This window comes from Trachemys scripta, chromosome 6, assembly GCF_013100865.1.
Source record: "Trachemys scripta elegans isolate TJP31775 chromosome 6, CAS_Tse_1.0, whole genome shotgun sequence".
Lineage (NCBI taxonomy): Eukaryota > Metazoa > Chordata > Testudines > Emydidae > Trachemys > Trachemys scripta.
Genome location: NC_048303.1, coordinates 47,930,829 through 47,944,214, shown reverse-complemented (window position 1 = coordinate 47,944,214; position 13,386 = coordinate 47,930,829). Strand labels below are relative to the sequence as shown.

General features: G+C 42.5%; 1 protein-coding gene across 1 annotated transcript in view; it reads left to right on the top strand.

Moving 5' to 3' along the window:
• Positions 1-9,521: 9,521 nt before the first annotated feature.
• Positions 9,522-13,386, top strand: part of ACOT12 (acyl-CoA thioesterase 12) — a 45,620-nt gene continuing 41,755 nt past the window's right edge. The window contains exon 1 of the mRNA XM_034774629.1: positions 9,522-9,886. Coding sequence (XP_034630520.1) covers positions 9,751-9,886 — 136 coding nt within the window. The 5' untranslated portion in view covers positions 9,522-9,750. The remainder of the gene's footprint in view (positions 9,887-13,386) is intronic.

Here is a 13,386-nt window from a genome sequence, read left to right as displayed (position 1 = left end):
CTTCATTGTTTTTAAGTTCAGGCACTCAAACATTTGTTTCAATAATATATGAGCGTTTACTACTAAAGTTGCATTACTATATGTTGTGGCTGCATTGAGTTATTTCAATAATTGATATTCCAATAGTTAAACCATCACCCAAAAGAGCCATTGCCAAAATGTGTCCTGCAGTTGCTGAAGCCATCTGTAACAAAGGATTTTTAAGAGCCTTTTGTATGTATTGCATCATGACTATCAATGCTTTTTGGCTGTAATTTTCCAAGGTTTAAATTTTCCACGGTTGGAACTCTGATCCGACCTTTATCTGTTTAGTTATAGCACATTTTGAAAGGGGTCGTGCAGATGGGCTTGAACTAAAACTCCAGATTAGAATATCCCTGAATTTTGAGGACGTTTAGGTCCAAACCAGAGCTTCAAACCTAGCCCCTAGTTCTCTAAAGAGTTAACCCAACCTCCTCCGCATCCCTTGGAATAACTTAACTGGGTGAAATTCTCATCTGGAGCCTAATGTTGCTGTTCGGACCTATCAGTGGTTTAACTGTGTAACTAAGACTAAGTACTGTTGCTCTGGCCAGACTTGTTTTCTAGCTCTAATGGCTTTATTTTACAGAAGATTTACTCACATCACACACAGAGCGCATCTTTTATTAACACGTTCCTAACTCCTCCTGCCACACTTTCTCTGAAAATACTCTGCTGTGTCTTGTACTTCACAGCACTCCTGAGATACGCTATTGTGCAGTACAAAGCTCTTATAATCATGTTGCTTCAATTACAAAGGCATTTTGTCAGGGGATGAAAACCTAATAGCTAGTACACTTTTTTTTTTTTAAGCTACATGTAAAATTGCACCTCTGGGTTTTTTTTTTTTTTTCAGGTCTGTGCAGAAAGCTGCAAGCTTATCACGTGAGAATCATGTCTTGACATGTATAAACTTATAAAACTGCTTTTGAATGGCAATGACTTCCGAAATCTGTAAACCACAGTGTTAAGGTTTAATTCGCTTTAATTCACTACCAGTTCATGGTCCAAAATATCCAATTCCTCTAATTCTCCCACTTGTTTAATACTGGCCACCTCTTGCAGTAGTCTTGACTTTGCCATATTTAAGGCTTTCTTTTAATGATTCCAATATTTGAGTTCAGTAAATAGAAACATGGGCTTCTCAAACTGTAGTTCACGGAGTCTTCCTTGGTCACGTGCTGCTAGCTCCACCCCCTTCTTCACAACTGAGAGGAAGGATGGTACAGTGGCCCTACCTGTGCCATAGGAGACTAGAGTTCAAGTCCTACTCTGCTTCAGATACTCTATATGACCGTAGGCAAATCACACAGTGTTGCTCTGCCTAGTTTCCCCATGGTGCTAATGCCTAATAGAGAAGTGTTCAGTTTCTTTTTGTAGCTACGAAGAAAGAGAAACAAGCCTGGGAGCCTCCAGCAGGGGCTACCACGAGATAAGAAGATGCAGGGAGAGGAACAGCCATCAGGAAGAAAGAGACCCCAGTAAATTACCTCAGCAGACAGTGGCAAAGGAGAAAGGAAATCTATGAGAGCAGAGGAAACTAATCTTATTTTATGGTTATTTATTGTACACATGTACGTTAGCCAAGTATTATTGTAGTCACAAGGAAGGTTTGGGAAGACTAATGGAATTGTGATAGGGGACCTGGAAGGGAAAATGGTCTACTGGACTATCTCATTCCTTGGAAATTATCCCCACTAAAAAAATCTATGAGAACTCGCGACTCAGCACCTCCTGTACTTTTGTAAGAGATTCCTTCCTAACTTTGTCCTATAGGCTCAGACATAAGAACATAAGAATGTCCACCCTATGTCAGACTAAAGGTCCATCTAGCCCAATATCCTGTCTTCCAACAGTGGCCAATGCCAGATGCTTCAGAGGGAATGAACAGAACAGGGCAATTATCAAGTGATCCATCCCCTGTTGTCCAGTCTCAGATTCTGGCAGTCAGAAGTTGCATCCCTGACCATCTTGGCTAATAGCCATTAATGGACCTATCCTCCATGAACTTAGCTAATTCTTTTTTGAACACAGTTTACTTTTGGACTTCACAATAACCCCGGCAACAAGTTCCACAGGTTAACTGTGCATTGTGTGAAGAAGTACTTCCTTATGTAACTAACAGTGACAGTAGAGAGTTATTAATGGTGTCACCAGTAGATCCAATCAACTAACATGCACCTTTCTGCCTGGGAAAAAGGTCTATTGCCCAGAAGCCAGGAACAAAAAGCAGAGGTAATATATGGGCAAGTAAAAGAGTCAGGTTTCATGTAATCCAGACCAGGGGAATAGGAGAGTGTGGAGGCCCACTGAGTGACTGACACTGGCACAGCAGTATTGAATTGCCACTCAGAGATGTAAGGATCCAAAAGGGCTAAGTGGGAATGGAGCAACAAGAACTGAGAGGGAGAGGGGGAAGGAGAAGAGGCTGAGTTGAACTACAGAACTGAGCTGTCAGTTAGAGGGTAGAGGAGAGGGGCTAGTCGATGTCAGCGGAGCTCCCAGGACCAACTGTTCTCGCTGCCCTGAGCTTGAGCCAGGGAGCGAATTGGCCTCTGGAAGCAAGGCTGCCAGGGTACAGTGGGGAACATATGCTGGTGTTCCCAGTACCGTGTCTTGAGGGCACTGGATTGTCTGTGTCCCTCCTAGCAGCATGCGCTGCAGCAGAGCACTCTGCTTTTTATTGGCTCCAGAAGTTGCTTCTGCATCTCCCTATCCACATTTGTTTTTGCTATGGCAATGGTTTCTCTGGCACTGTGGTGCTTTCTCTGGCCACTTCAGTGCTCTCTTTGCATAGCTCCCTGTCTTTTTTGCTCTCTGACATCAAATACAACCCCCAACTCTCAGTTGTTTTCAATTTTAGAGCAAAGTCTGCAAAGATTCCCTCCCCCCCCCTGAGTTCTCTGCTTCTTCCTCCTCAAGTTAGCCAGCCACTTGGCCATTGGGAAAGACTGTTCTTGGGGATCTGACCACTGTAGGTGTCGTGGCTAGGGGAATAGAGAAAAATAAACCCTCATATTCCAGAGAGGCAATTGTAGCATCTTTAATGTGTATTTGCCCTCCTTGTGTTCCTTCTCTGATAACGCTTGCTGTTTGTGTGGCAGCAGCGGGTTCCATAACCTTCTTGGGTTCGGTAGTGGTGTAACTGCTTAAACTCCTGTCCAGCTTCTCAAAAAAATGGACAGGTCATATTTCCATGGCTGGACTGTTTCCTGGCATCCCTTGTTTTAATGTACATTCTCCTGACCTGTTTACTCGATCCAGCACTAGTCACTGCTTTGGTTGGGACTCCTCATGGACATCTGCTTTGCAATGTCCTCAAAGACATCTTTCTTCCAGTGGCTGGCCCGTAAAGGTTGCTACAACAATGCTTCTCCCCAGATGGCAATGAGATCCAGGGCTCAGCACAGGTCCAAGTGGCTGCTCAAGACACATTATAAAACTTCTGGAGTTATATCATAGCAATGCTGATATACTCAAATCCAGAAGCAAATGAGCAAATTCTGGCCAAATGCCAGTTTTGAAACAGGGAAGAGAACATCAGGTCAACTTGACCCCGAGCAGAGGAGGGCACACAGGGAAACAGGTCAGTAACAGACACCTGCAAAGCAGTGTGGGATAGTAGATGGAGGAATGCCAAAGTAGAGCACTTCAGCATAGTGTGACCATGAACAGTAGACCGAACTAACTCAGTTCACAGCTATCTTAATACACTTTGGAAAAGGAATCCAGAGCTCATAATAAATTTGGTGTTAGTGTGCTATAATGAATTGTGTCATGTGTACCTGGGCATTTTTGCACTGGAGAAATTTGAGTTGATGTGAATTAACTCTTCCATGTAGGTAAGTTCTCATTCTAGTTGGGTAGTCAACTATTTACCATATTTCACTGCTGTGCCCAAAGTGGTGGCAGCTATCTGCACTGTTGATAGGGATCCTGTAGAGCTATGCCCCTTCTTGAAGTGCAACCCATACTTCTTACAGATCATGGCCTCTTTCCAATGACTCCCCTTCCTAAAAACTAGATACATAGAGTTCTGAGATGTGTTCTTAAACTAAAAGCCTTCCCTTACCTCAGCAGTAACTAGAGAAGTTATCTGTTCTGGGGGTTTTTCAGGACCCTTCTACACAGAATAAAAGAGCTCTTCCCATTGCTCACCCAGCACATGTACTACTCCAGAGAATTCTGGAAGGGTTATACATGAGCAGTTTTAGACTTTACATTGCTTTGTGAGTCCAGCAGCTTTGCAGCTTCTAATCTCACAGCAGAAAACAGATACCTTATGGACCAAATCTTTGATCAGAAGGGCCAAATTAAATGTTGGTGAACAATACCAGTGAGAGAACAAATAATAATCTTGGTGAAAGTTGGATAATAAGGATGACTCCGTAAATTTGGAAACTATTTTACAGATTTTAGACAGAGTCAGGCAAAAGACAAGTTATCCCTTCAAACAATAACTACTTTGGGAGAATATTCATCTTTACCAAGGCTACTCTACCAAGGCAAGAAATTTCATAGTTGTTCCATTCCCCAAAGTCTTTTACTATTCCACATTGGAGGGTAATTTGCCGTAAAAAGATGTTTGTGTGCTATTTTGTGTTCTAATCCAGAAGGCATTGTGATGCTGTGATGCTTCCTGGGGTACCCAGAGTTATCAAACACTTCACTACCACCTGCTCGGGGGTTGGAATGTGCCTATCACTAACCTAAAGAGAGAGAGAGAGAGAGAGAGAGGCTTTCATAGGCCTGGAAGGCCATGCTTGTATTACCTATGACCTGACCCCCATAGCCAAGGCTTCCTCACTCTGAGGGCAGGTGGTAGTGAGGTGCCTGGAAAGTATCACCGGTGCCTTTTACCCAAGGCCTGTTTCTCATATTACTGCAAATGGTTCCATTGCCAAAGCAAACAATGGGGGAATAATAGACAACTCTGTATCATACCCGTAGACAATTTAGGCCACCAAAAATAAAAAATCACCCATTCATCCAGACCAATTTTGAACACTTTTTTTTTAAATTCCTGTCACTGAGGCCCTCTCCCTTTGCTACTTTCATTAATAATCAGGAATTTATCCCTAGGAAATATCAACGTGACTATTCATTGTGGGTAAGAGCCGAAAGTGCTCAATTCTGCAGTTGTTCCTACGTCCTGATTGGAGATCATACCAAGAGATATGTAATAATATAAGTAATATAAAAATCCTGTATTTTCAATATTTACAAAGTCAAATATTTTCTCGTGAGATCTGGGTACAAGGCAGCTCTATCTAGCCTTTAACCACTTTTGGTCTAGGTCTAGAAAGCTGGAACAAAAGGTATAATTTCTAAGATATATACAATTGGATTGAAAAAAATGTTGATAACAACCCAGATGAAAAGATGGGAGAGGGAGTTAGACAAAGAAATGGATCTAGTGAGTCTCCATAAGGAAAAGGGGACATACATCTTCAATTTGTGTAGCTCATACAATTTTTTTTTTGATAAATTACTGTATAGATGGCATTAGAAAAAAAAGAACTAGATAAATTCATGGAGCATAGGTCCATTAATGACTATTAGCCAGGATGGGCAGGGATGGTATCCCTAGCCTCTGTTTGCCAGAAGCTGGGACTGGACGGCAGGGGATGGATCACTTGATGATTACCTGTTCTGTTCATTCCCTCTGGGGTACCTGGAATTGGCCACTGTTGGAAGATAGGATACTGGGCTAGATGGACCTTTGATCTGACCCAGTATGGCCGTTCTTATGTTCTTAGATTCTAGTTAAGATCCATCATATTTTTGCTACTATGTAAGCACGCTGTTAGAAGGGTTGCTGGGAAAGGGGAACATAGTTGTACAAGTGGAGATTGTATCTAGGAATTAGATGGTTTAGGGAGGAAACAATTAAAGAGATTAATCTTATGACAAAATGCTGATGTCCTAGAGATCCCCTGTCCTGCTTACTTAATGCTCCAGGAAAGGGTCGAAATTTTCAACAGAATGACAAATTAGTTTCTTTATTACCGCACTTTATTGGAAAAATGTGACTCCTCCTCCTATGGAATTGTAGTTTAGTAAAATATGGACTGTCCTTGTAATGGAAAGGCTTTTGCCCCAAATACATACAGAAGAGAAGTGCCAAAAAGAGGATAGGTATTTAGATATTTCATCCTTTTTAATGTACATAAAAGAGAAGGGGTCCCCAGCCAGCAAGCTAGAATCTTTAGCCAGGTTCTTTGACTAGTCACCTGATCCTGAATAAGCAATGTACAATGTAGCATGTTAACCTTTTTTTTTGTAACTTTGCCTTAATAAAACGTTTTAAAAAAAAATCCAAATGTTCTATTCACTCTGATGAAACTCCATTTTGAGATCTTATATCCATGCCTTGAAAGGCTAGACGCTTGACTTTGTATCATCTGGACTGAGACTGAACAGACAAGGAAGGAAATGAAATACCAACTGCATATAATTTATACGCAGTTCATCAGGTAGCAAAGGCTAAAGCTATGCCACCCTATTCTGGGCTTTTATTTGCTTCATAGATCCAAAAGGGTAGGAGAATTCAGAACAAGCTTCATTCTGAAGCAACAGAGAATAGAAGTAAGTGAAGTGGAGTTCAGCATACTGATTGGGAGAATCCGTTTCCTCTGAGGTATATATAGTGTGATGCTAAACTGGCTGTAACTTGCAATAAGCATTGTTTGCCAAAAAATAAAAACAAGAATTGTGCCATAATGTAGTGATGGTAACAAATATGAGGGAAGAGAATCTCTACAGCACTGCAAAACTATGACTTGGTGAGGCCCATTCAAAGATGGTTTATCAGCCTAAAACTCAGTAATTCCTTGTTTTGTGGGTTAAAGTTGGATCCTCAACATCATTTAAATGCATTTTTGTGTGTTAATTCATTCATGTATGTTTTTAATAAATGTACAAAGCTTGTGGTAAGGAATAATGAAGAAAAGGATGTCGCTATAACAATTCTCAAACTTCATGAAACACTGCAAATGAAATCCTCTTTTTTACTGGTACCTGTGCTGGTTTTTAACTGCTGGAAAAAAATTAACATTGCATCAGATACAAGCTTCTCTTTTAGGCCCTCCACAATTTAGCCCTTCCCTGCTTGTCCACTCTGTTATCTCAGCACGTCATAGACTGCTGCCTTCACTCTGCCAGCAATGCCAATCTTCTCCATCAATTAGTTCTGCCTCTTCAACAAGCACCTCCATACTCCCCCCCCTGGCCACCTCATATGCTTAAGCCTTTAGGCGATATTGTAATACATAATAAATAATATCTACAACTCAAACACCGTATCCATGGCAACATGCAGTTGAACTTAGGACTCTATGACCCATGCAAAGGCAATTACTTTACTGTTTCTTTACTGTGTTTATGTATTAATGGTTTAGAATAGGAGGAATGACATCTGAGGTGGGCATGGGTCCTCTGCAAAACCTCCAGCCAGTTATTAACTGCCAAGAGATGCTTGACCTACAGGTCATTACTGCGGAAGCAGATGTCAAAAGAAAAAACATCAACATTCACAGTGATAAGGGGCACTTACATTTACAACACCCATTGGTGGTGCTGTCAGTCTGTGACAATATGAATAAGTGAGAGTTCAAAAAATTGTCAGATTATAAATATTTCAGCAGTAACACATCTGCTAAAATGTATTTAGCACCAGGCAATGCTGTAAGTATAAACAGTCTAAGGGCAATGAAGTTTACTGGTCTGGATATCACGATAGCTGGAATCCTTGCCAAGATTTACTATTGACTCACTGTTTGCCTTGGCAAGCTTTAACCTGTCTGTGCCTCACTTTCCTCTGATGTCCAATAAGGATAATGATACTTGTCCTCTTTTGTAAGGAGCACTTTGAGCTCCCCAAATGAAAAGCGCTAGGTGCTATTAATCTAACATGAAAATGATCACTAATCCCATTCAAAGTCTCTCCGGTCTGCATTGATCTAATGATTTCCATCTCCCTCTATCCAAAATTTGATCCATCGTTATTTAGTTTAAAGTTAGACAGAGAATGTCTTAACTGCTTTGTAGTAAGACTCCTCAACCACAGCTTGGTATCTATGGGTATGTCTACACAGGGATAAAAATACTGCAGCTGGCCCGGGTCAGCTGATTTGGGCTCACCTAGGTCAGGCTTTTGGGCTGAAAAATTGCTGTGTAGATGTTTGGTCTGGGGCTGGAGTCTGAGCTCTGGGACCTGCAAGGTTGGAGTCAGTTAACTCCGTATCTTGGGTCTTTTATCCTCATGCAGACATACTCCATCAGGCCAATGTTTTCCTCCGTACTTAGACTAGGGTGCGGTGGGTCAGCAGATGTTGACTTTTTAGTGGCAACAACTGCATATTGAATAAGAATGTAAGAACGGTCACACTGGGTCAGATTAATGGTCCATCTAGCCCAGTAGCCTGTTTCTGTTGGTGGCCCATGCCAAGTGCTTCTGGCAGTTGCAGGTTAGGGGCACCCGCAGCATGGGGTTGTGTACCTTACCATCTTGGGTAATAGCCATTGATGGCTCTGTCCTCCGTGAATTTATCTATATCTTTTGATCCCAGTTATACTTTTGGCCTTCACAACATCCCCTGGCAACCAGTTCACAGGCTGACTATGCATTGTGTTTGTTTTAAACCTGCTGCCTATTAATTTCATTGGGTGACCCTGGGTTCTTTGATTATGTGAAGGGATAAATAACACTTCCTTATGCACTATCTCCACATCGTTTATAATTTTAAAAAGCTCTCTCATATCCCCCTTAGATTTCCCTTTTCTAAGTTGAACAGTCCCAGTCTTTTTAATCTCTCCTCCGATGGAAGCTGTTGCATACCCCTAATCATTTTTGTTGCCATTCTCTGCAGTTTTTCTAATTCTAATATATCTTTCTGAGATGAGGCAAGCGGAACTGTATGGGATTATCACTTCAAAAGTTTTTTTTCCTCTTACTTAATTGGCCTCTCAGAGTTGGTAAGACAACTCCCACCTGTTCATGCTCTCTGTATGTGTGTGTATATATATCTCCTCAATACACGTTTCACTCTATATGCATCCGAAGAAGTGGGCTGTAGCCCACGAAAGCTTATGCTCTAATAAATTTGTTTCTCTCTAAGGTGCCACAAGTACTCCTGTTCTTTTTGTATGGGAGGTGTGGGCGTACCATGGATTTATACAGTGGCATTAGGATATTTGCTGTCATATTATCTACCCCTTTCCCAACGGTTCCTAACACTGTTCACTTTTTGTGAGTGTGATGTTTTCAGAGGCCTATCCCGGATGACTCCACAATGCCACTGACAATCACACAGCGTGCTTACCTGGGGATCTGTTGAAGGATGAGCCTTTTCAAGCCATGCCCCAGCCCCACTCCTCATCCTTGCATGGGTAGCTGAGATGCACCTAGCACCTCCCTACCCCCCACTGCTCGGAGGCGGCTCAGAGCTGGCGGGCAGCCTGCAGGGACTGCGCCCGGGGCTGAAGTACTTTCCCGTGCAGTGGCGGGGCTAGGGAGGAGGCGGCTGAGCTGAGAGCCAAGCGCAGGGCACCGGCTGCCCTTTGAGTCTCAGCAACGCGGGAGCAGCTCACAACACATTAGCCCGAGGCACGGGACGGGACGGTTCCTGTGCGAGCAGCGCCGGGAAGAGGAGGAGGAACCCGGGCTCTGCCAGCGCTGCCTGCCCGCAGCGGGAAGCCCCGGAGGGAACAGCCGCCCCCGGCGGAGCCATGGAGCCTGCCGAGGGGCAAAGCAGCGGCCAGGTGCGCATGTGCCAGACCATCTTCCCCGCGCACGCCACGCACCGCGGGGAGCTCAGCGCCGGCCAGCTCCTCAAGTGGATCGACACCACCGCCTGCCTGGCAGGTAAGGGCACCCCGCGCTCAGCGGCCCGGCAGCAGCCAGCTCCCGGGGGTACTGAGACGGACACCAGGGCTGAACGTTGGCTGCAGGGGGGAAACTGAGGCAAGGGCTGGCTCTAGGTTTTTTGCCACCCCCAAGCAAAAAAAAAATTTGGCTGCCTCCCGTCCCAGTCCTGGGCTCCTCGCCGCACCCCCCCGCCGCCCCAGCCCAGGGCTCTCCCCACCCACCCCCTGCTGCCCTAGCTCTGGGTGCCCTAATTCCCCCCATCATTGCCCCCCACACACACCCCCTGTTGCCCCAGCCCTGGGCTCGCTCTCTCTCTCCCCCTCCACCACCTGCACCCTCCTTCCACCGCAGCCCTGGGTCACTGGTAACTCGCTCCCAGGGCAGGTCATTCAGCAGGAATTTTAGATGTGCACAGAACTCAGACAGGATTGGTTTCCATATGGTTACAGAACTGCAGTAAAGTGGAACAATTTTCAGCTTGTGTGACTGGAGGATATCTGGATGCATATTATAAGACTGTCCTACATAAATGAGGAAAAGTTGAGGTGCCTTTATTATTCTTTTCTTCCACTCTTTCTTTCTATGGGGAATTTGCCAATACAATATCACTGTCTTCCTTTTAAACAAACAAACAAACAAAAAGGCAATGGCTGTTGAAAATAGCAATTCCAGTCCTAATAACCACTGGGAAGTATCTCTTGCTCAATTTTACCCTACTTTTTCTACAGCAAGTTACAGTAGATCAGTATATTTGATTTGGGAGAAATGAAGTAACAGCTGCCCAAACTGAGCTTGAGCACTCCTGAATTTTGAGGTGTTCAAATCTGGAAGGCAGGTGGTGGGGGGAGAAGGGGGGAACTCTTCATCTAAGCAGTTCCCTGGAGCCATATATTCCACAAGTGAATTGTAATTTGCATGGAAAAAATATTTCTTCTGACCCATTTTTTAAATTGTAGCCTCTTAATTTCACAGTGTCCCACTGTTTCTTGTATTATGGGAAAGAAGCAGAATGAAATTTGCTCAATTAAACCTTAGAATGAGAAGTGGAATAGAGATTTACATCATGTAAGATTTTCCCGTCAGTCCATTTGGTAGTGTTTTGTCCACTTCACATTTAAAAGTCCCAAGCACTGGGCTTCCACCACTTCCCTTGGAACTCTATTTCACACAGTAAAGAGCTCATTATAGATGCTATGTTTACAGGTATTTTTGTTTTCTTTTAATTGCGTGATACCAGTTTACTGCCCTTGTACATAATTTGCTAAATCCTGGTAGATATATTCCAGATCTGCCAATTCTCTCTCTTTCAAGGGCAGCTCCAGCCAACACGTGAAGACCCTCTCTTGCCCTCCCTCTTTACTAGGCAATCTCGTGCACTTTGTGACTGAAGTGGCAATGTAATGCCAGAAAGGCTTACAAAAAATGTCAACCCACTACAGACTACTGAAAGAGGTCCTGTAGGAAGATTCACTCATGCCAGCAGTTAGGAGTGGATTATTACTCAACTAAAATAACCCCTTCGGATTTCATTACCCCTTAAAAGTAAACTGTGTTTGATGTTATGGAGCAGTAACGAGAGAGGGAAAATCCTGGGATCAAAAGAAAGGAAAGTAACAACTATATGGGACATATAGGTGAGAGAGAAAAGGGGAAGGAGAGGAGGATTACAATGTGATGAGTAGGTAGAGGATTCTGGAAAAGGTGAAGAGAAGAGAGCAACAGTAGAGAGAAAAGGATGAAGGAAATAGACAAGAGAAAAAAATGGGAAGAAAGGAGATAAAAGCACTAGTGGAGTACAGTCAAAACTGAGAGACAGAGAGAACCCATTTCCCATGAACTCTGCCTACATATAATATGATAAGAGCTGCCTTCAGAAATGTCATAGATAGGTTAGAATTGTCAACGATATTACAGAAAAATGAAGTCGTCCAATTTAAGTAGAAAAAGGGGAATAACAAGTGGAAAGATATGAGACAATAAAAACTGAGATCAGAAGGTTCTGTTTCTGTCTTTACAATTTTAAATGCATTGATTTCCATTTGGATTAGAGTTGCCCATAATCAAACTACAGTATACGGAATATGTGTGTATATACAATATACCCATGCATGTTTGCAGTTTGAAAACGTAGCTAAATTGATAATGCTACATTTAAAATCTTAAGCAAATTCAACTCTTTGCCATCTCTGCTGTCCATGAACTTCATTTACAGATGGTACTGCATATATTAACAAATAGTCCATAACAAGCATTGAGGAGATTAGCAGATATCTTGTGTCTGAATAGCATCTCCATATATTGTACTATTACCACTGTGTAGGCATTTGCAACGTTTAGTGATTTAACAGCTTTATTTAATCTACTATTCATATATAGAAAGATGTGAGGGTGCTGGAGAATTTGTCCTGCATAGTGCTCTGAAGGTATGCAGCTCTAGGTCTGCAACTGTTTGCTATTCATAAACACGCTTTTTATTTCTTCTAAAAAAAATAGTCATTCAGAGCTATGTATTCTACCTTTAAACCTGGTGTATCAAGTACTACTTATTTTAACAGGCAGAAGCCTAATCTAAGAAGGGCTGTTAAATTATATCAGTTGAGGACCTAACAAATCTATCATATGATATGTTAATTTACATCAGATGAGGATTTGTCCCTATATTTAACTTTTCTCCTCTTTTTGTTGTCGCTATTAGTGACTCTTAGTGGAAAACTGTTCATTAATATCAGAGAAGTAATCCCATCACACACACAATTTATTAATATATATAATGGAGATAGATTTCAAGTTCTAATGCTGTAAGAGCAAAGAAGTTGTTTTCCTTCTCAAACTAGAAGAACAACTGGTAAAAGTATAAGGTCACATGATTACATAGGTATGTCATGTACTTGTCTTGATATTACCATGAGCTGTATCTGTATACCAACATACACTTTTTTGAGGGAGGGAATTGGTAGGTTGGAGCAGGGGTGATAGGAGAATGGAGTCCTTCAAGCAGTAATATACGATGAACCCAGTTCTTGAATCTTGACCCAGACAAAAATCACAATCATTTATGATTAAATTCATCCCTGCACAGAGGACTCACTAAGCCAATAACACTTGGCTTAAGTCATGCATAGGGCCCTGTGCAGACCCTCTGAGTGGCAGTGAATTTCAATGGAAGTTTTGCCACTGAGTAAGGACTGCAGATTTGGTTTCTTAAAAATCAAAAAGAAAACTCAAGAGTGTGACATGTCTGCACCTACACAGTCATAGCAGCTAGTGCATGGGCAGAGCTTTATTTATCTTCAGGAGAAAAACAAGTGGGACTTATTTTAATTGATTGCTGCTTGAAGAATTGCTTTAAAGGGGAGAAAGTGCCTCAGGGGCACCAGGTTGTTAAGCCAAACAAGAAGGAAAAACAGCTTAAGATAAATAAAAATGTGATTTAAACCCCTTAACTTTTCCTTTTTACAATACCCAGAGTCACCTTCCTCCAGATGCTTTTTGCTGCT